At 54.0% G+C, this 22,897-nt stretch overlaps 1 protein-coding gene across 6 annotated transcripts in view; it reads left to right on the forward strand.

Annotated features, from left to right (window-relative positions):
• Window positions 1–22,897, forward strand: part of MAPK4 (mitogen-activated protein kinase 4) — a 45,619-nt gene that overhangs the window by 3,023 nt on the left and 19,699 nt on the right. For 3 of the 6 annotated variants that reach the window (XM_063320623.1, XM_063320624.1, XM_063320625.1), the window contains 2 exons: window positions 17,731–17,904; window positions 18,469–19,141. In XM_063320623.1, coding sequence (XP_063176693.1) covers window positions 18,596–19,141 — 546 coding nt within the window. In that variant the 5' untranslated portion in view covers window positions 17,731–17,904; window positions 18,469–18,595. Of the gene's footprint in view, window positions 1–2,294; window positions 2,410–17,730; window positions 17,905–18,468; window positions 19,142–22,897 lie in introns of those variants that run through there. The other 3 variants (XM_063320627.1, XM_063320626.1, XM_063320628.1) reach the window with 3 other exon arrangements.

Consider the following 22,897-nt stretch of genomic DNA (forward strand, 5'->3'; position numbering starts at 1 on the left):
TTTCCAACTCCTAATGGACACGTTTCCCACATGGTGGCACCTTCAAGGACCACCTCCTTTGGCTCTGGCTTTGCTCTGACAGCGAATGCCGAAGAGACGCCCCAGGCTCATCCCAAATCCTCTTCTGGCTCGGGCGGAGAAGCCTTTTGTGGCCTCGTGTATTTCTTTGCCACGTGAAAACACGGTCTGTTGGATTGTGGCTTCCTCCGAGGTGATCTGGGCCTCCATGCACCTTTCATCCACCAACCATCCATTAGTTACTGGCGCTTTTTTTGTGTGTTACGGGTTTATATTTAATATAATTCCCCAGCGGGAGTCACAGATGAGTCTGAGCGGTGACAAAACTCCCCGAGGACCGTGCTTAGGTGCTGGCATCCCTCCCCGGTCTCGCCTCGTCGACAGCCGCGCCGGGGGCTGTGCTGGCACCCGTCGAACGCATGTGGGGTTCGTTACACCTGGTGTCAGGCTTACCCTCAAAATATTATGTCCTTTGGAGAAATGCGGGCAAACGCTGCGTTGAGGCAGTTGCCCGCATCACGCAGCCCTTTTGGCTGTCAAAGAGAAAAAAAAAAAAAGGCAAAAAAAAAAAAAAAGCGCCTTTTTTAAATAGACCTGATTCCAGGAAACTCAGCTGGCTGATTAGAATTGTATTTTTAGTCTCCGATTCGTGTATTTACCTGAAATTTCTGTCCCGCTGTTCTAGCCGGAGCTGACCCCGGGTTGCCTGCTGCTCCCGCCTCTCACCTTTTCGTCCTTTCTTAAAATACACGAAGTTTCCCTGTGCTTCACCCGCTGATTTTTAAAATGCTTTATTTCAGCAGCTGTTTGGCGATACTGAAATCTCGGTCGTTAAGGGGTTTTAAGGCGGTGGTTGGGAAAGCTCCTGCTTTTGCACCACGGGGCGCGCGTGGCTCGTCTGTAGCCCGAGTTTCTCTCCTCCTCTTTGGGAGCTGTTTTATCCCATCGGCAGCACAGGCACTCGCTTCCAATTTTACTGACGGCACCTAATAGTGAATCTAGCACCCATCTAATTCTCCATTCCTAAAAAAAGTGCCGTGCTGTACAATTATTTCCGTTGGCTGTGCAGATTTAATGGGTTCCTTTAGACGTCCTCATCAGTCACTGACCCCAGACATCTCCTTTCCACTGCCATTTCTTTTTCCTCTTCCTTTTCTTTGCCTTTTAAAAAGATGACGTTTCCACGCATTTTCTGCGTCTCATTTTTGCCAGAATGGTTTTTTGCCTGATTTAACTCCTGCTTGCTTTTCTGCGTTTGCAACTTTTGGGGTCTTCGGTAGATGCTTCAAGCGAAACCCCGTGCTCTCGGTGATGGCAACGATGGCTTTTGGCTTTAAATTTAAGACGCTGCTGCCGTTATTTTGGGCTTGCAGTTTCTGTGACTAGCGCAGGAGCAGAAAGAAGCTGTCATGGAAGAGGGCTTGCGTTCGGCACGGCGGTTCGTTTTGGCTTTGTCCTCGTCACGTCGATCTGCTGCTGCTCCGCGGGCAATTAACGCTGAAACGTGAGCTACTCCACGCGCCAGCGGCGGCTGTTCATCCGAAAGACTTACCGGTGTGTTCCTGGCGTTTGGTATTGATTATTCATTAGCTGTTTGCGCGGTGGTGGGTTTATTTGCCTCTTTGGGTGTACGTATGTGATGAATAGCGGCAAGACGTCGTCTGCCTTGTACCACTGCACCTGAAGGTGTAGAAGAGAGGGAAATTTGGTCCTTGCGGCCTGCGAACGCCCAGCAAATGGCCTTTGAGTGGCTTTGATGCCGCTGTGGAAGAAAATCGTAAGGTTTGAATTATTTTTGCGCCTTTAAGCACCGAATCTCTTCTTTTGCGCCTCCACGTCTTCATACTCCTCTCCCGACCGACCGCAGCACCTTGCCAGCCCCGGGCAGGCGCGATGCCGACTGGTGCGGCCCAAGCTCGGCACCGGGAAGCCCCTGCCTGTTTCCCGTGATCCCTCCTAGGGCGAGGTTAATCCGCTTCGAGGGCTTTCCGGGCAGAATCGCGTGCGAGGATTTACCGGAGCGGATTTCAGCCCTGCCAGGTTGACCTTGCGGGCGCTCCGTGTCCCTGGGGCCGGGTCAGGAGCGGGACAAGCTCCCAAATCTCCCTCCCGACAACGTCCCCTGGCTTGGAGGCTGCAGGAGGGGGAATTAGCGCCGCTTGTTCCTGCGGCGCTTCGCGTCTGAGTTAAGCCTGTCTTTAAAAAGCAGCCGGCGTGGTTGTGCTTGGAACGAGCGGCTCGGTTTCTATATTGTACACAACAGTCATCTCTGTAGGAAGCTGGCCAGCCCACGCCGCCGCAGCAGCCCGGAGCTACGCGGCTCTTGGGGCGTTCCCGGGAGGAAAGGAAGGAGCCTGGGAACTGGAGGGAAAAGCTTTCTGGAGCGTTGATGTGAGTATGGCCGGTGGGGTGAGACGCGGTGCCCGGGTCCGCGCGTGTCCGTCGGGCGGCTGGCAGGGATGCTCGCGCGTTGTTCTGGGTGCGGAGCCGGGGAGAGCCGTCCCCTCCTGGCACCCGCTGCGGATCCCACACCTGCAGCGTGTCGGAAACCCGCGTTTTGCTCTTGCGCCCTTCGTCTTGCGTCTGCTCTTGCACCCTTAATGCCTTCCTCACCAGCCGCAGATAAAAAGTTACCCTCCGCTGCCCGAGCTGTTGGCTTCCTCCCAGGCTCAGCGATGGGAGACTTTCCCAGTCCGTATGATTTTTCGGCTCTGTCTCAGCTCTAGGATCCCTCCAGATTCAGGGAAGAGCAAACAACCCCCCCCCACAGCAGCCCCGGGCCAATATCTGTCAGTGTCCATCTGTCCCAGCTGCTCGGGTTGTTTGCGCGAGTCGGTTCTTGGCTACACCTGATTTTACAACAGTATTAATTACGTGGTAACTGATACACCTGCAACAATTAGCTATGTAAACTAAGATAAAAAGCCTAATAAAATTTCATGTTTCAGAGTGCAGGCTGCTTCCCTCTGGGAGGCTTCCTGAGCCCTGCTTCCAAAATCCCTTCCTAAAGGAAGCTCTTCAGCCCGTCTCCGGATTTGTTCCTACGTGTAAGTGAAGCGGGGCAGGGGGAAGGCAGCGTAGGGGCTGCGGAGGCATCAGCCTTCCCGGGAGGAGTTCTTCCCCCTTCTCCATCTCCCCCTTTTTGTGGCTGTGACGCTGCCGGTCCCTCTGGAAGGAGCCGGGGGCATCCCCAGCCCCACGTGCGCGCCCCCGGGTCTGGGGGTTTGTGGAGGAGAGGAGGGGGAAGAAAACGCTGGGTGACGTTTGCGAGCGAGGTGGAATGTCATCCCAGCACCGGTTGTACCCGGCCCCTCGCTGTGTGCTCCATTAACTGCCCCTCTGTGAAATACGGAAAGTTTGGAACGATTAGAAAATGCCTTTGGGTAAAGGTAAATTAAACCTTGGCCCGCTGGGAGGAGGCAGGGCTGGAAACCTGGATGTGGAAATAGGTCCCGGCTTAAAATGACTTGAAGGACAGAGGGTAGGTGCCGTGCTTCTCGGGATCGGATTCAGCTGGGACCGGTTCCACTTAAAATGAGAGCAAGGAGAATGGGAAGCGTGGGGGAAACAAAAAATAATGATCAAAAAACAACAACAAAAAGCTGTTTCTTTGCGTTTCTGTCAGTATTGCCGCTTGAAACGCTGGGACTGGTTTGCGTCTCTTCTACAAGCGATGAATCTGACCCGGGGAGTATTTCAGATCATTTCTTTTAAGAATTACGATTCTTTTTGCTCTCTGGGAATTCTGCTTTCTCCCTGTTTTGTTTGGGGTTGTTTGTTGTTGTTTTATTTATTTATTTATTTTCATTTGAGGTTATATCAACTTCAGTGAGATGACTTTTAACGCAAGGTTGACGTTTCTTCTGCACGTTTCTCTATTTATTTTTTTTTTTATTTCCCCCCCACACCCCCCCGTTTGCTTTACGCCTGCGGTCAGGTTTGGGTTCTTCGGTAACAGAGGCGAACGAGGAAATGTGAGATTTGATGAGACTCTTTTAAGGAAAATAAAGCTCGGGTGGTAAGCGGTGGCTGCGAAGGGATGGCGATGCGCGCGGTGTCACCGCTGGGTCATCTCCTTTCTCGCTTGAATGAGGGGCAGGGAAATCTCAAAGGGCGTCTTGAACCATTCCGTGAGGGGTTTTATGTTTGCCAAACCATATCAATGGTTGATATTGCCGACTTTTCACCTTGTCTCGCATTCCGGCTTCACCTGAGTCTTACCCGCTCTAGTTATTAGACGGGGGCTCATTCTGCTTATTTAAAAAGAAAACGAAAACGCCGAGAGTAACGAGATGGCCGTTCCCGAAATACCCGCTTGATTTCGGGCGGGCCAGAACGTCCGCGCCGTCTGCGTGGGCTGGTTTGTCCGGGGTTAGCCATGGCATCGCTGCATCCCCTGGCCTTAGGGAAAGGTGAGCCGGGAGATGGGCTCCGCGCAAGCGACCTCGGATTTCGGGTAGATACCAACGGCTTCACCAAAGCGTAAATGCCGCGGAATTGGGTGAGGGTGGAGGAGACACAAGCAAGATCGTTAGCGGCGCTAATCGGGGCAGGTGGAAAGGAGTTTGAGCGCGGCGCTTGAAGGGCCTCATGATCTTGTGTGTTTGGAGGGCGCGGAGGCAATTCTGCACTCGGGAAAGGCTTTTACAGTCTTTGTCTCCTTAAGTCATTAGAAATGCCATGATCTCATCTGTTAGAAAGATGAGTCTAGGGATGAAAAAAAATTTAAAAAAAAAAAAAAAAAAATATATATATATCGCTGAGCTGGAAAGCTAATTGCCGTCTGCTCTTCAAACGCAGCAAAAAGGGGCAGAGTGCGTTTCGGAAAAAGGGAAGAAATTTGAAGGAAATGCCGGTTATAACGCGTGCGCCATCTTTTCGGTACGTGAAGGTGTCGTGTGGTTCAGCAGATCTCGGGAGCGGTCGCAGGTTTCACGCTGAACGGCTAGGCAAAAACAGCGACGGCAAAGTTTGGGAAACTTTTTCCCGCCGGAGGAGCGTGGGTCAGGACTTTTGCTCATCCCACCCCTTTCGTTCCAGCAGTGCCGCGAGGCTGAGGGAGGACAGGCAGCCCTGCAGACCCCGGCGAGGGTATGGCGATGCTGCTTTAACGCGGGACTTCCCCCCGCCGTTGGGGATGAGGGATGCTCGTTCCCTGTGGAGTCTCCAAATCTCCCCATGATTTAGATTTACATCCTGAAATACAAGCTTATCTCCTATGCCGGCCTCTTTTATCTGAATAAATCTCATGCGCCTGCTACTGCTCAGACGGAAAAAATAATCTTTATTGCTGTAATATGTTTGTCAGCTTTCCTTTATCCCAGGAAAGCGCTGTAAGATCTGCAAAATGCTTTAGAAACAGAAGCGGTTTTTGAGCCACAGATATTGAAAAGTGAAAAAAAAAAAAAAAAAAAAAACCAACAAAAACAAACCAACAAGTCTCTGAGGCTTGAGCCTCGCAAACCGAACACTCAGCCAGGTTCTCCTGGCGTGATTCCTTTTGCGGAATGGATACCTTACCGCCCACTGGAGCCAAAACTCAAGAAATGGATTAAGGCTTGTGCAATTGCTCCGTCCCCATCACTCCTTTACGGCCCTGTGCACAGCAGAAGGCATGTTTTGGAGCAGCGTTTGGCCAAATGCTGGGCACTGGGTGGTCTAGAGGACTTTAATTACGTTGCTCTCAACAAAGCACAGGGCAGCCTGATGGGATGGTGGTGGTGGAACATTTCTCCTCCTGATTAGCGACATGAAGTGCTGGGCCAATGTCTGTGAAGCTTCACGTGGGATGGACCAGGTCTTTCCAAGGCTCTGGAGGACCACGATGCGTGGTTGCACCCTCTCAATTATCATAGAATCACAGAATGGTTTGGGTTGGAAGGGACCTTAAAGATCATCTCGTTCCAGACACGTGCCGCCAGCCCAGGTTGCTCCAAGCCCCGGCCAACCTGGCCTTGAACCCCTCCAGAGATGGGACAGCCACAGCTTCTCTGGGCAACCTGGGCCAGGGGCTCACCAGCCTCACACCAAAGAGTTTCTTGCTAATATCCAATCTAAATCTCCCCTCTTGCCGTTTGAAACCGTTACCCCGTGTCCTATCATTACAATCCCTGATAAAGAGTCCCTCCCCATCCTTCCTGGAAGCCCCCTTTTAGGTACTGGAATTCTCTCATCCTGGTCAAGGCTGCCTGTGGCATGGAGAGTATCGACCTCGTAACTATCTGAATTGCATCTTGGGCAGCAGCCTGGGTGCCGTGTCCCAAAACAGATGGGGTGCCTGCCAACAGGAGCCCGTGGTGGAGGAAACCCAGCAGCGCTGAGCCTGGTCCTTGTTGCAGAGGAGCTGGGAGAACTGGCTGGATCTCTTTCCGCCCCCCTCACCACGACGCCATTAAAATTTAAGAGTGAAAGTGGGAAGAATGGAAGGGAATTGAAGGCTCAATTCATTTGTAACCTCAAGCGTTAGCTGGAGTTGGTGCAAACCGCTGGCAAGGCAATTAAAGTGTCTTTTTAACGGGTTATTTTTGTCGCTTCAGCAGGGCGGGAGCTCGAGACGCCAGGCTGTGAGCTGCCTGGGGTAGGGGCCATCCTTTTTGCTGCGCTGCTCTGATGTTTAATCCTTAATTGGGTTTTATTCACGAGCCCCGGCTGAGTCACAAGGAGAGACAAGGCGCAGAGATGCGGCTGGATGGACCACGGGGAGCAAAATGTCGGAGCTTCGGCACCCAAGGCTCCGGGTTGGATCAGTCCTGGAAAAGAAGAGTAAAGGAACTTTGGACTTGTTTTGAAATTGTTGGGTGTTTTTCAGGAGTAAGCTCCAAGGATAAAAAACAATGAAAAAAACCAGCCAGATTCTCTGAGAGTTCCTCTTAAATCCTGAGGATAATTAGGAGAAAACGAGAGCGAGTGTGTGAGCGCTGGGTTTTCCGAGCGAGAGTGTGATGACTATAAAACAGACCCGTCCCTTGAGCGCTGGTCAAACCTCACCTCGGTGAACTGCTACCACCGCTCTCCCCGTGGGACACGGCCGCTGCATCCCACATGGCAAAGGATGCCGTGACGATGATGATGAAGTCTAATTTCAGGCTCGTTTGGGAGACACCTTCCGGGGCATGTGCCCTGTCTGCAGGCAGGGAGAGGACTTGGGGCTTTAGGAAAGACCTTGAGGGGCTGGAGCGTGTCCAGAGAAGGGCAACGGAGCTGGTGAGGGGTCTGGAGCACAAGTCTGGTGAGGAGCGGCTGAGGGAGCTGGGGGTGTTCAGCCTGGAGAAGAGGAGGCTGAGGGGAGACCTTCTCGCTCTCTGCAGCTCCCTGAAAGGAGGGGGTAGCCAGGGGGGGTCGGTCTCTTCTCCCAAGGAACAGGCGATAGGACAAGAGGAAACGGCCTCAAGTTGCCCCAGGGGAGGTTTAGGATGGATATTAGGAGAAATGTCTTCATGGAAAGGGTTGTCAAGCATTGGAAGAGGCTGCCCGGGGCAGTGGTGGAGTCGCCATCCCTGGAGGGATTTAAAAGCCGGGCAGACGTGGTGCTGAGGGACGTGGGTTAGTGGTGGCTTTGGCAGTGTCGGGTTGATGGTTGGACTCGATCGGAAAGGTCCCTTCCAACCTCGACGATTCTATGATTCTCCCTCTCTCGGGCTGTGGGGTGGGGGAATGCGGGTGCCCCGAGGGCACCAGGCACAAACCCCCCCGCCTTCATCCTGGTGACAAGCCTCGCATTTTCCTCTCTTTGCAGATTTTTCCCCCGTGTTGCTCGTTCCCTCCAACGTTTGAGTCCGTTTCCCAACGCAGCGTTGGAGGAATGTGGGCTCCAGTCCGGCTGAATTCATTTCTTGTGCAGCTCTGCCAAGAGAAACCGGGGATGAATCTGTTCTTCTCTGCAACATTCATTCATTCAGCTGCCGCCTGCCTTAACGCACCTCTGTTGCCTTGCGATCTCTCTCCACCTTGGTTATTTAGAGGAATGCTTTCTAAAAATAGCTGCCCGGTTTGATGTCTTTCCGGTATTATTCCGTGTAGCGTTAAAAACCTGCCTAGAAAGGCCGTCCAGTTCATTGACGTTCCCTTAAAATACAGCTAATCCACGTAATCTCATTATAGTAGTAGGTGATTATTCTGAGAGCGAGCTTTAGCAGTGGTCGGGCAAAGCCTTTTTATTCCCCATCTATTATCTGGATGGCTAAAAGTCACTGGGAATGTGGTTTTGTTTTTTGCTCGGCCTGTTTTAGGACCAGGACTTAACAGCGTTTTTGTTTTAAAGCTCTAGAAAATCTCCCGCATTACGTTTTTTTTGATGAGGCCGGCACATTTCTTTCGCTGCCGCTGACTTTCACCTTTGCCGGCTGCTGGCATCCCATGACTGCGCGCGGCGGTCTCCCAGAATCATGAGACCGGGAAGCACTAAAACAACAAGAGAGACCTTTTTCCCCAGGGTAGGAGAGGGGGAGCTTTGCCGCGAGAAGTTGTTCCTGTGGGATTCCTGCTCTCCAGCGTCTCCCTGGGAGCGTGGGACCTCGTGGTGTGGAGTGATGGGACGAGGGGTGATGGCTTCAAACTGGAAGAGGGGAGATTTAGATGGGATATTGGGAAGAAATTGTTTGCTGTGAGGGCGGTGAGCCCCTGGCCCAGGTTGCCCAGAGAAGCTGTGGCTGCCCCATCCCTGGAGGGGTTCAAGGCCAGGTTGGCCGGGGCTTGGAGCAACCTGGGCTGGTGGGAGGTGTCCCTGCCCAGGGCAGGGGGTGGCACTGGATGGGCTTTAAGGTCCCTCCCACCCAAACCATTCCGTGATTCCTCTCGAAGATGATGGAGCCAAGAGCACGTGGCTGGAGGTGCAGCTCCCCCGACCCCCAGTGGTGTCGCCTGGGAGGAGAGGGGGGCACTGGGGGGCTGTTTCTGGCTGGGGCGCTGGGCGAGTCACTGCACCGGGTAGTTTTACCCCCCCCATCCTCTCTCGGTCGCCGGGGGAGCATCTCTGTTGCCGCGTTGAGGCTGCGGCAGCGTGGGGCCATCGCTGCGGGACTGCAGTGGGAGGAGTGGGGGTGGAAACCTCTTACAAAGCGGTTTCTGCAGGCAAACGCAGGGGTTTTTTTCCTCTCCGTAAAGCCTGTCGTCGTCGTTTTCCCAAGCTGAGCGTGCAGATCTGCAAGCGGTCCAGCCCCGTCCCCCAAAATAAACGGGATGAGATTTGTCAGCGAGCAGAAGGATTAAGGGAGAGGTCGCAGACCGGCTCCGAGAGACACGAGCGCAAGCACTTTTGGGAGGTCCCAGCGCGGTGTTTGGAGAGGACATCAGGCTCTCCGCTCCCAGAGGTACCTCCTGGGGGCCCATGGAGGGTAGGGGCGAGTCGAAGGACTCGCTCTGCCATCTCTCTCCTGCTGGCACGCGCTGCACGTACCTCCTTTGGGGCAAATTCCTGCTGAAGGTTCCTCACTCACAGTAAAAAAAACCAAAAAAAACAAAAAAAAAACAAAAAAAAAACCAAAACCCCTTTAGGGCTGTTTCTGTATTTTTAAAAATTATTATTTTTTTTAATAACCATCCCGCTTTTGCTTATCTTGGTCCAACCCCTCCAGTGATAACACAGGCAAAGCCCTGACCCGCGGCGTCCTGGGGAGCGAAGGCCCGGCTCGCCGATGAAATGCCGGCGGAGAGCGGATCTTCTCGCCTCTTTTTTAGAAGAAAAGACCGTAGGTGCCAAACCAAAAGGGCAAAGCGATTTGCCCCGGTGAGGTATCGCGTTTCCATTCTGATTTATGGCTCGGGGAGAGGCTTCTGAGTCATCCGTTCTAGGAATTGCTTTATTTAGGTAACGGAAATAATTCTGCTGGTTTTAAATCAATGTGTTGTCAGCCAGTAACAGCCCGTGCGGCGTGAAAACCGCAGCTGAGGCTGAAGAGGGAGAAGGATGGAGGCTACAGGTGCAGCAAAACGCGCCGGCTCCGACGTCTGGCTGTCTGTCGTGGACGGCTTGACCCAGGCAGATGCCCTCATAGAGACAGAGCTGGGTTTTTCCAGCTTAATACCGTGTCAAACAAATGTATTTAGGCCGGTGGGAGAGGGCGCGTCGGCTGCGGGGCGCGGGTGCTGAGCCATGTTTGTTCAAGGCACTGTCTGGTTGCTGTCTGGCTGCCGGACCGCCGAGCCCGGAGCGGTTTCACGTGTTCATCCCGCTGGGAAACGAGACTTTTTTCCCCCCGCCTCCCCGCCACGTCTCGCCTGCGTTCAGCCATTCGCAGCCCCCTGCCACGGCTGATTTCCCAAAACCGCCTGCCTGGCCGGGAGCAGCCGGGTGCCTTTCCCACACCGCTTAAAATCCCCGCGAGCGTCAGCGAGTTCTTCATTGTTTTCTGTTCTTTCTGTTGAACTAATGAGCGTTTTCTGATATTTTTATTTTCTTTCGCGGGGTGATTTGTCCTGGCCACAAGTGCCCTAGCCGTTAAAGGAGGAAAATTCCCATTTTCCCGCGGGAGGTTCGGGCAGCAGAGGTGACTTTGCGGTGCTGGGTGATGCTGCTCCGCTCGCTTACGGTACAGTGGCGTGCATGGGAAAACTGTGTGTGTGTTACCACCGTTCAAGCCCCGGCTCTGGGGTCGGTTTTATGCTGCTTCCCTTTGTTTTTGCCTTCTCCCTCCGGCTTTTCCCACCAAATTTCACCTTTAAAGGAAGGGTCAGCGCTACTTGGTGCCTTCTGGCCTTTTGCTGGTGGCAGTCGTCTTCTCAATGGGTTTTTCTTTGCATCCTGGTATTAAAAGCATCTGATTAATCCTGGTTTCGGGAAAATACGATCCACTCCTGAGCAGGTTGCACGGCTGTTGTTTGGTACAGCCGGGTTGTCAGGGCATGATAGATCCCAAAGGGAAAAATACCCTTTGGGGAGAAACAGGTTACTTCAGATCACCCAGGGTACCTGATGTGCCGCGCATCGGCGGCCCTAGGGAAGCTGGGAGGATAAAGCCCGAGCTCAGAAACCGGGAGCGCGCTCATGGATTTGCCTGTAGTAATCTCCGACTCTTTGCTCTAAGCAGCTCTGGCGTAAGAGGGTCTGATTCTGCCCGAGGGGGGAAGGCTCTGCCGGTGATAATCAGCAAGAGCTTCGCTCAGAGGAGCTCACAACTGCAGCCTCCTGACTTTGCAGCTTGCTTTTAGGCAGGTCCACGCGTTTTCCGGTGTCTGGGCACAGGCTTGTGGTGCTTTCTGGGGTACCAGGGTGGGGTGTCGCTGGTGGAGACCCCACCACTGAGGGAGCCGAGGAGACACGGCACAAGAGCGTCGCTTGTTCTTCAGCATCCTTCGAAGGCCGAGCGGTTCCTGTCGTTGGCTGGATTCAGCGTGAAGTTTGGGGAACAGCTGAGGTTGGGGCTGGTTTTGCTGGGATGGGTTTTGCCCCGCCCCGTTTTCCTGTTTCCCTGGAATCCCGTCTGCCAAATCTGATCTCCCAATGTGGTTTTTTTTTTTCTCCTGGGGGGCCGGTGCAGAGCCACAGCCCGTAGGCGGCGGGGCGTGTGGTGGAGGGTCTCAGGATGGGCAGGACGTGGGGGGCCCCCCAAGTCCGTGATGGAAACCTCGTACCCCCGGGGGGTGCGGGAGGTTGCAAAGCAGGGAATCAGATCCCGTAGGTTATGGCTCGAGCTGCAGGAGGGAAGGGAAGGAGGCTGTTTGCCAAGACAGGAGCAGAAGCATTGCCTTTACCTGCGGTCAGCCCTGAAGAACGACCCATCCCAGGGCTCTCCGCGGGATGTTTCTGCAGAACTCGGCACCAGGAGCCCGTGTTTATTGATGGGAAGGACTAATTAAGTTTCAGCCTTGGAGCAGTCGCTGGCCTGGGAGCTAAGAGCTACGGGAGGCTTGCCAGTATTTCCCTCTGCTTCAGTAACTCCGTTACTGTGACTAAAGCTTGGAGAGATTTCCTAAAGTCCACCACGGGAGCAGCGGGCACCGAACTCCCCGGTCTCGGTCCGCTGTGCCCTCCGCCGCGGGGTCTCTCCTGCGGGTCGGAGATGGCCCCCACTGGGCCCGGCGGGGATGCTGCTGCCGCTGTGGCATGGGGACAGGCCAGGCAGAGATAAAGGATGTGGAAAAGGCTTTTTCTGGGGGATGGGGCATGCGGGGGCGAAGAGAGGGAACGTAAAAATGAATCTCATCGTGCTCCCGCCGGATCTACCCGATAAAGGAATCAATAAGCTGAGCCTGTACGATGAAGACAGCCCCTGCCAGACCCCTCCTGCTTTGCAGCGCGGTCTTTAATCTTGGACCCGGTTGAAAAGGCCTTTGAAATGTAATGGTTTGCAGGATCCGGCCCTTTACAAGGTGTTCAAGCGAGAGATCGCCGTTATCCTCCTTTAATTAGCACCTGTGGTGCTCTGTTAATAACAGACATCTTGTTAGGACACTTGAGCTTTAATGAATTCATCCAGCTAGAGAGATCGCTGCCGCTTGGAGGGGGTTTCGGGGTAAAGGAAAAGCTCATCACAACCTCGTGGTCAGGCCTTGTGCTGGGAAACACTGGGAGCTCGCTGGGAGAGGGCAGCGGAGAGCCCGTGTGAGGGCACCCAGAGCCGCCCTGAGCCCGTGTGAGGGCACCCAGAGCCTCCCCGAGGGCACCCAGAGCCTCCCCGAGGGCACCCAGCGACACCCAGAGCCCCCCCCGAGCCCATGCGACGGCACCCAGAGCCCCCTGAGGGTACCCTGAGGGCACCCAGAGCCCCCCCCAAGCCCATGCAAGGGCACCCAGAGGCCCCCAAAAGTCCATAGGAGGGCACCCAGAGCCCCCCATCCTTCCGAGGAGTGAAGGGAGCAGACAGGTCAGCGCAAATCCCAGCAGCAACACGGGGGCAAATGCTTTCCTTGCGCGGAGTGGTACGGGAGAGAGACAGAAAGAGCTGTAGAATAAAAGAAAATTTCTTAATTCCCCTGGTTTTTGCATTGAATGGCAGAAGGGGGCCCGATTATAACGTCCCAGGAGCGATATGGGAGCTCCTGACCCTTCCCTCTGGCCGTGCCGCAGGTTTGAACGATGACTTTGACGTCGCACGTAGTTATTAAATCCATGGGATTTATGATCTGCAGACCAGGAGAATTTTCCAACAGGGAAAATTTTTGGTATACGCTTTCTGCAAGTACCCCGAGGCTTTCCCAGCTTTAAAACTAGGATAGATGGGCGGGAGAAAAGGCGATGGGAATGAAAATAGCCCACAAATCCCTTAAAACTATTGTCCCTTTGTGCTTTACCGTCTTCCAGAACCCCGGCAAAAGCCTCTGAGTGCACGAGCAAAAGATTGGGGTGACTCCACCGGTATAAACAAGTCGGATTTATTCTCCCTGTGCATCGTCTTGGTGTCACCACAAGTTTTATTGCTCTCTGCTCCTGCCCCTCTGTTGTGCTTCAGGATCCGCTTGTTGGCTGGATCCTGCTGCTGTTTGCCCTGAAGCTCCCATTGAATTTGGCTTTTCAAGCGGGTGGCGGATCCCGGCCTCATCAGCTGGAAAACCCCTGGGACTGTGGTTCGTAGTTCTGTGAAAACAGACCCATTTTCCATCATCTGCAGCCAAATAGCATCGCCGCTGCTTTTGTGACCGCTGTGGGTCTCGGCGGTTATTTTCATTAGGCCACTGAAATAATTCTTTTTCATTACACTAGACTGGGAGAACCCAGAAGAGAGGAAAAAAACCAGGATTGCTGATGATGAGGTTCCCGAAACTCCTCCTTGGTTAGCTTCAGTGCCGCCCCAGGATCCAGCCCTTCCTTGGAAATGCATGTTTAAATAGTCAGATGGTTGTTTCCCTGCTCCATTTTCCAGGCATCAGCTGCTCGGATAATTTGGGAGCAGCACCCAGGCTGCATGCACGCTTTACTTCGTTTCTTTAGCGCTCCTAATGAGATAACCGCTCAACAGTGATGTCCGGTTTGGATGATGGAGAGCACGGGCAAAAATAACCCTTTCAGGGAAGGCTGGTCAGCCCGATCCTTTGGGTTTGTCTCGCTTGGAGGAGGCAAAGAGAAGGACAAACAGAGACAGCGGTCAGTCCCGTGGGAGCGTGTTGCCCGCTGTTCCCTTGGCCGCGGTGCATCTCCCCGTGTTCACCACCAGCTTTTCCCCCCGGTGAGAGGGACCCAGCCACCGGAGCGAGAACAGGAGCACGGCTGGCGTGCCTCGGGGCCATCCTTTTAGGGGTCATTCTACCTCAGCCCCTCTAATTGCAGAAGATGCTGCGGGGTCATCACTCAGCTGGGGCCTGAGACGTAGCCAGGAGCACCATCGCTTTGCTCGTGAGACGAAACAGGGCTCTTTCTTCCCTTTTAGCCTTATGCAGCGCATTTTCCCTTTCAGTGCTTCTGGAACTGTACTAATTATTAATAATTAAGCTGACGGGGCAAAACTTGGTTTCCTTCCATTGCGTCTAGAGTAAGCCAAGAAGCTCGGCGTGGGAGCCAGCACCGCGTCCCGTCCAGCCCTACCTGGTCCCAGCAAACCCCGTGAAGTTTGGTTCATAGTGCCAAAAAAGCCGAGAAACGGGGTGGGTTCTGGGTGCTGGGGCTGAGAGACGGAGGTTCAGAGGTGGATCTCAAACCCAACGCGGCACCTTCTTGAAGCAGATTGACCCAAGCGCTATTTCACAGAGTTCCCTTTGTCAGTTGGGAATTTTTTTGCTACTTTTCTTGGGTTTTTTACCTCCTCAGACATCCAGGAGACCTGTGAAGAGATTGAGGTCTTCAATGCAGCCTTGAGAAACTCAGGTTAGTCACCCCAAGTGGAAAAGCTCCGGTTTTCCTGCAGCCAGACGTACCTCTTGCCGTCCCCTGGTTGCTCGTCAGGTCCAGCCTGTCCTTAAACCTCCCCGTGGTCCTCAGACCCCCGACTGCCTTCTTGGGGTTTCATCAGCATCTGTTCCCTTTCCGTGGCCGTGCAGTCGGCTTGCAACGCGGGGGCAACCTTCCCGCGCAGGTTGCCCTTTTCTGCTGTCCTTGCAGAGCCTTGGGATTTATTTACCTTCCTTTTCCCCTTGACTCCTTGTTTCTCATCCTTTTTTTCCCCGCTCCCGTGAGTACGGACCAAGGCACCTCTCTGGCTTCGCCCCGCTTCCTAGTAGGGAGAGCGGCTTTCTCTGTTCAAGAGATGCAAAAGCCGGCATTAGATAATTGCTGAATTGTAGAGAGGCTGTAATTATTTTTGCTTCCAACTACAAGAGCGAGCAGCCTTTGCCAAACATCTTGGGAACTGCTGGCAGATGCTCTTTGGAGGGTATCCCTGCCCTGCCCACGTCCCTCCCCGCCCATCGTACAGTCCGTACGTCTTTATTTTAACCGTTAACCGATTCCCGCTTCCAATCGCTGCGCTGTGCCGGCCTCGAGCGTTACGGTTCGCTTCCGTCTTTAATGATGGATGGTTGCAAACCGAAACAAAGCGCGGTATTTGATGTTTTCCCTGTCGTTACCCTGGATAACTTCTGCCAGAGAGCAGGAGGGGTACCGCCGGCGATGCCCGATGCTTGGGGAATGCAGAGTGATGGACCAGGCTGTGAACCCACTGCCGGGTTAATGGAGCAGCTCTGGTGATTAAGGGCTGTAACAGAGGCTTTATTCTGGCACGAAGAACACAGCGGGAGCAGATCCACGGTAATTTTATTTTATTTTCCCCTCTCTGAGCAGCACCGAGTCATCTGGGACGTCCCCCTGCGAGGTCCCAGCCCTTGTCGTGCAGCTGGTTGGTTGCTGCAGGTCTCCCGGGCTTCAGAAGGACCTGGTGGTCCCCTCGGTGGGTGGCACGGGACATCGGTCTGCACGTGGGTCTCGTGGCAAAGGGGGGGTGCAGCAAAACGAGGTGTCGGGGTGTGTTTGGGAGCAGGACGGAGGCCAGGCGGGAGGAGGGTGTCCTCGTTTCTCTGAGATTCATAAACATCTGCAGGGAGACGTGGTAGGTCGAAAGCTTCGCTGAGCTGATCATCTGGAAAAAAGAAAAGCCCGGCCATTTCCTAACGCTTCGTGCCGTTCGTTGAGTTCTCTTTCTAAATTAAGTAACTGCAGGTGAAAAATCACGGTGTTTTATCTAGAAGGGCTTTGAGAGCTTTGGGCCATCTTTTCCCAACTGAAGCATCTGCAAGAGGTGGTCCCTTGCCCGTGACCACCCTTGCGTGGTGACCTGCCACTGGAAAAGGACATTTTGTCAGGAATATCCCCAAAATATTGGCATCCTCTGTGCCGCTGGCTAAACCTGCATCCTTGTCCCCAGTATTTGCCCGTTATGCCGTTGCCAGCAGTTGGGTGAGGGGTCGTGCATGGTGCCAGCAGGTTCCTCTGCTGCTTTTCTCCTCCTTAAAAGCCAGTGCATCTTGATAAGAGACTCCTCCATCGCTCGGGGCAGCACGTGTTAGCACGGAGAGGCTTTGGAATACGGGGTTATGCTCCTGGGACGCCACAACTCCCTGTTGCTCCCCTTGCTTGCGTGGGGTCTGCGTTCATCTGTTCCAGCTTCTTGATGCCAAGGGTGTCGTGAAGTCTTTTCATATTAATAGGAGGTGAAAACCCACAATTTAAACATTATATCATTTATCTCTCTGTATGTATATTTATATATTCAGCTGTATTTTCAAAGAGCACCACAGGACACTATATTTATCTTGTATATGTGTCTTGTTTGCGCGGAGGAGTTCTTGGGCCTGTGGAACCACGACCTCCTGGAGGAGGAGAGCAAGGCTGCCTCCGAAGGCAGTAGCTGCTAAACTTGGACAGATGAGGGAGTTGTTTTTTGCGGTGTCTGGGTGCCGAGCGCATCCTCACGAAGGACGCGGTGAGAGATGAAGTCAGCTCCTGTTTTCCCACCGCTTCATCCCACCCTTGTGTCCATCACCAGCGAAGCCGCCGGAGAAGCAGGGGGATGGTTGCCCACGCCGAGCTGCTCTTGGCAGAGCCGGCCGCTTGAGCTGCTTGTCGCGGGCGCCGCTGATGGATGGCGAATCCCCGCGGCTAACGCCACGGCTCGTCCGTCTTAAGGAGGATGCTCTCCTCCTTCCGCCGGCGCACTGGAGGAGGAACGAGCCCTGTCGTTAGCGGCTTGCGCGCCCCGGGCCGAGCAACGCCGGAGCAGCTCTCTTTAGAAATGCGCTAAAATCGCGTGGTTTGCGGCGTAAGGGAAAGGGTTGGCAGCTCCTCGCGCGGAGCCAGCAGCATCCCCAGGCTGCTGCCGAGGTTTGCTGGGGGAGCCTGAATTCAGGGGGTGTCCCACCCTCTCGCAGCCGGTTTTTAAGGCTCTTTTTTGCTCTTTGGGTGGCACCACCTTGTTTGACCAAGCGATTTTGGTCGTTATAGGCTGAAAAACTCAGTGGCCCTCTCTGCTGCTCGGCAGGGAGGGTTCATGCCCTCGCAGGCTGCTACCGCACCTTCCTCACGGCGCGGTGGAAACGGGCAGTCGAGGACGTAACGTGCTCTCTTTGCCTTCTGCAAATCGCTCTGTAACATTTTCAGACAGATTAAAATTTAAAAAAAAAAAAACCCCAACAACCTAATAAAGGGGAAAGGAAGAGTTACGGTTTTCTGCGTGTTCCAAATCGAAAAGGAAAAATTAACCACCTGAAAAATGCTGCTAATGATGCCTGCCTTCGGGAGGGGATAACTAATGAGTCTGCGAAAGGTCACAGTTTTGCTCGTGGTTAACCTTCAGCGAGCCATTTCGTAGGCAGCGCTGCTATCAAATGAATCCGTCTCCTCTTTTCTTCCAGGAGCGGGGCTGAGACCTGCCGAGGGACAACCGGGCAGCGCGGCGCGGGGAGCTCCTCCGGCCAGCTGTGAAAGATCGATCGGATGGCCTTCGGCATCGCCAGCGTAAGACATACGAGGGGAAGGTGCTGGAACTGCAAACGTGGAAACTTCCTGCACTGAATGCAGCCGAGAAAGTGAGTTTTGGCCCGCAAAATATTTGCTGCCGCCAAGATTTCTATCCGCTGATGTGGAAGATGGGGTCTGCCCGTACCCAAAAGGGAGCGACGAGAAGGGCGAAGCTTTGCTGACCGGTGGGGAGCCCGGCCAGCGCCTGGATGCGCTTCGCTGGTGGGGAAAACACTGTCAAAACTTGTGGGCAGGGGGGGTTTGGGGCTGCGGAGGGGCCATGGGGCTGCTCTGGGCTCTGCCCCGCGGCGGGGCGGGCCGGCTGCCCCGGCACTGAGACGCCGGGGACGCGGGGCCGGGCGTCCGGCTGTACCGCCAGCTCCACGCTTCGGCATCGTCTCGGGGATATCGGAGAAGGAAAACGAGAGAGTGGCTGAAAAATGTAGCACTGCTGATCTTTAAGCCTCGAGAAAAATAACCTAGAGATCACCGGGCCGCGGTTATCCGCGTTGCTTGAAAAGTCTCTTCTGCCCCTTGATTTCTCACCCAGTTTAAAACATTTTATTCGTGTGTGTGTGTGTGTGTGTGTGTGCTCGCATCTATTTTCACCGCATCTGCGTGTCATCTTGAAGCCATGGGCATCTGTAAGTAATAATGAGGCACTTGATTTCCAACCACGTTTGTGACCTGGAAGCCCTTCGACTCTCCCAGCTTTTCAAGTGACGAAGAGGAACGAGCCGAAAGAGGACGGAGCCCGCGATGGCAGAGAAGTGCGACTGCATCGCCAGCATGTATGGGTACGACCTGGGCTGTCGCTTCATTAATTTTCGCCCCTTGGGCTTTGGGGCCAACGGGCTGGTGCTGTCAGCCCTCGACAGCAAGAGCTGCCGCAAAGTGGCGGTGAAGAAGATCACCATCGGCGACGCGCGGAGCATGAAGCACGCTTTCCGGGAGATCAAAATCATCCGCCGCCTGGACCACGACAACATCGTGAAGGTGTACGAGGTGTTGGGGCCGAAGGGGACCAACCTGCGCGGGGATTTTTTCAAGTTTAACATGGTGTACATCGTCCAGGAGTACATGGAGACGGACCTGGCGCGGCTGCTGGAGCAGGGGAAGCTCGCCGAGGAGCACGCCAAGCTCTTCATGTACCAGCTGCTGCGGGGGCTGAAGTACATCCACTCCGCCAACGTCCTCCACCGCGACCTCAAGCCGGCCAATATTTTCATCAGCACGGAGGACCTGGTGCTGAAGATCGGTGACTTCGGGCTGGCCAGAATCGTGGACCAACATTACTCACACAAGGTAGGTGATGCTGAATCGCCGGGGCCGGTGCTCTCTTGGCGAGCTGCCGGCCGGCACGGGGAAGCGTCGAGTGCGTGTAGGGTGAAGCGGTCTGACCGTGGTGGAGAAACTGGTCCTTGAGCCTGTTTGGGCACTGTAAGCCCTGCTGAGGTGGTCACTGGTGGTAGTTGCCCTCCCCACCCCAAGCCAGGAGGTGTTTCCTGGGCAAAGCGCGCGCGGGTTGAGCTCTGCCAAGCGTGTCCCAGGGCTCTCCAGCGCTGCAGAGCACCGAGCAGGGCGCAGGAAGGGTTCGAGTGCCGTTCAGGTGCTTTATAGCACATTTATCAAATATATACTTATATATTTTATTCCGTCCCAGCAAGGGACTGTGGGCAGGTGTGCGGTTGCTCGCGTTCCTTAAATGACTAAACTTTCTTTGCTGCTTTTATAAAATGCGAGCTGACGTTCATCCCCGCAGTGACGTTCATCCCCTGCAGTCTGCAGCCACTCCACTCGTCTTTGTCCTCGCTTCGGTGCTTTTTAAAGTTTAAAAAAAACTGGCTTTTAAAAAACCCACCTCCCTCTGAATTACACTTATTTAATCGTAAGGAAAGCGGGATGGGTCTTTGAGACACAGTCACGTTCTTTTATCCGAGGTCAAGATCCCAATAATGTATAATGTTTTTTGCTCTTTGGTACTTACCTACTATATTATAATGGGATAAGAATTGTGGGTGGCTGGGGGCACAGTCCCACTGCTGCCCTCCTCGGGGCAGGGGATGCCCGGAGTCCCCCAGGATGCCCCCGGGCCCAGGCATCCCCTGCCACCCCATCCCTCGGTCCACGCACGCCTTCTCACGGCAGTCTGGCTGGGATGGAGAAGGGAAAGGAGGAATGAAGCCAAATGCAGGAAGACGAATACCTGTCGTTGAGTTAGGGGAAATCTGTCCCCTCCTTGGAGGATCTTTGGGACTGGCTCAGTTTTCCTCTTCTGCTGCTGTCACCAGTTTTTCTCTGTCTGCCCTGGGGAGGCCACAGCTGGAGCACTGGGTCCGGTTCTGGGCTCCCCGGTTCAAGAAGGACAGGGAACTGCTGGAGAGGGGACAGCAAAGGGCTACCAAGATGATGAGGGGACTGGAGCATGTCTCTTGTGAAGAAAGGCTGAGGGATTTGGGTCTCTTCAGTCTGGAAAAGAGACGACTGAGGGAGGGATCTTATCAACACTTATAAATACTTAAAGTGCGGGTGTCAGGAGGATGGGGCCAGGCTTTTCTCAGTGGTGCCCAGTGACAGGACAAGGGGTAACGGGCACAAACTGGAACACGGGAAGTTCCATCTGAACATGAGGAACAACTTCTTTCCTTTGAGGGTGGCCGAGCACTGGAAGAGGCTGCCCAGAGAGGCTGTTAAAAGAGCTGCATTTTTTTCCTCTAACAAACAGAATTCAGCATGGCAGTCTGGAGCAGCGAAGCCCTCCCGGTGGGATAACCCTGGATGCGTTGCTCTGTTTTGGGATAGAGGGGGATGGCATCCCATGGCTGCCCCTGGGCTCTCCCTTGCCTTCGGGAAAGGGAGGTTGGAGCTGGGAGCAGGTTGCGGTGGCTTTGCTGGTGGAGCAGCTCAAGGTGGGACCCTAGCAGTAACAGTGGGCAGGCAGCGTGGGAGGGAAGGAGGCAAGGAAAAACATGTAAGAAGCCTCCGTAACACACAATCCTGATGCTAATGGGTTTTAAAGGGAGTTGGAGATGTTTAATGCCGGTTGCCATCCAGGCTGGAGGTTTGGAGCAGTGGAGGAGTGTGGTGGAGGCTTCATCGACTCACAGATCCACGTGATCCCAGGAGAAAGCAAAGTATCGCATGGTCTACACCGGTAGACGTGATGCAGTCTGCAGCCCCTTTCTGGTTAAACTTACTCTTTGGTGTTGTAAGATAAGATAAAATCATAGAATCACAGAATGGTTTGGGTTGGAAGGGACCTTAAAGACCATCTAGTTCCGACGCCCTGTTGTGGGCAGGAACACCTCCCACCAGCCCAGGTTGCTCCAAGCCCCGGCCAACCTGGCCTTGAACCCCTCCAGGGATGGGGCAGCCACAACTTCCCTGAAGAAAATCTATTTTCTTGAGCTGGATGTTTGTGTGGATGAGTTCAGTGTCCCCCATGGACCCGCCGTTGCGTCCGTGCCGAGGTTTAAATACGTTTTGCATTTACCGGTGGGTTTCCGCCCAGCTCTGATTTGGGCGTCGTTGCTTTGTGCGGGGAGGCGGGGAAGGGGAGAGGGAAAAGGATGGCAAAAAGGGGATCTAGTGAGCCTGAAGCTGAGCCCTGATCCGTTCTGATTTCAGGTTTGGGGAGAGACAGAGCCTGGGGAAAGGGAAGAAGGTTTGCAAGGGACACTGGGGAGGGAGTGCGGGGTCCGTGTCACTGCTGCTTCCCTCTCCCGTGCTCCCTTCCTCACCTGTTATTTTGTTTCCTAGCTCGGGAAGAGGCTCCTGGCTTTTTAAGTGAGTGTTGGTTGGGTTATTTTTTTAAGTCAGGTGCGTTCAGAGGCTTTTCCCAAGGGAATGTAGCTCCTGGAGCAAACCCCTGCAACCGTGAATGCAGAAAGTCACTGATTTAAGGAGCATCGTCTCGTCAGAGACCGCGGGATCGGGGTAGGAGTCGTCTGTCCTTGTTTGCTGCAGAATTGTTGTTTTTTCTAAGCAATTTTCCATCGCCTTAATAACAGCCGGTGCAGCGGGAAAGAGCTGTCAAGGGCTTCGTGCTGGGATGTAACTTTTCAAGATGCCGTCATCCTCCGGTTCCTCCCGGGGGTGGGAGGCTGGAGCAGCAGGGCAAAAAACCGGCAGAGCCCCAACTGTGCAAGAGAGACCTGGATACCGCTCCAGAGCAGAGCCAAAAATAGCAGCGCTGCGGTGAGCATCCAGCACCGCAAATAACGTCACTTATTCATAAATTCCAGCGACGGGGCGGACTGTGTTTGCCGAAGCCGGGTGACGGGCACTGGAAAGGCGGAGGTGCGACAGGGGGGTTTGGATGGGGCTTGGGTCAATCCCGCCTTTGATTTTCAGCTCTTCTCAGATGACTCAGAAAAATCAATTCCTTTCCGTGTTTCTCTTTCAACCTCCGCATTCCTCAAGGGCTCACACGGATTTACAAGCTCCTTGGTGTCTGCTCTTGCAGAAAGCGTCAGCAAGAGGGAGAGGAGCGGAGCATCACCACGTCCGAAGCTCCGTCCTGCTGCCCGCCGGCGTTGAGCGGAACAGGGATCCTTACACCCCAAATTTTGGTGCTGCCAGCCGGTGCTAACGCAGAGCTGCCCAAAAGCAGACGAAATCCTCCTCCCTGAGCCATTAATTGCTGTAAAGACCCAGTAGATCCACACCTCTGAAGGCAGTGGAGAGCTGCACCGCTAACTTAATGTTTTCTTGCAAGGCTTTGCGGCGAGGAAAGGTCGTCTTAAGCGCTTGGATTTTTTTTGTTCCCCGAGGACGTTTTGTATCTGGAATGCGCTTAGCCTGGTGGCTGCTAACACGAAAAATTGCAGGTTGTGTGTTGTCATTCGTCTGAAAGGTCGCGGCTCTTCTGACCCGACGTTTCTCAAATCTCAAACCGTCCTGCTGAGTGTTGAAGTGGCAAATAATAACCGCGGTAGATGGTGAGCAGAGTTTTAAACACGGTTTAGAAATACATCGACCGCCTAAATAACAGCCCTCACTTGACAATGTGTCGTGTTTACGTGGCTTGCAGCAGGCAACCGTTTAATTAGGATAAGTTGG

Source organism: Chroicocephalus ridibundus, chromosome Z, assembly GCF_963924245.1.
Source record: "Chroicocephalus ridibundus chromosome Z, bChrRid1.1, whole genome shotgun sequence".
Lineage (NCBI taxonomy): Eukaryota > Metazoa > Chordata > Aves > Charadriiformes > Laridae > Chroicocephalus > Chroicocephalus ridibundus.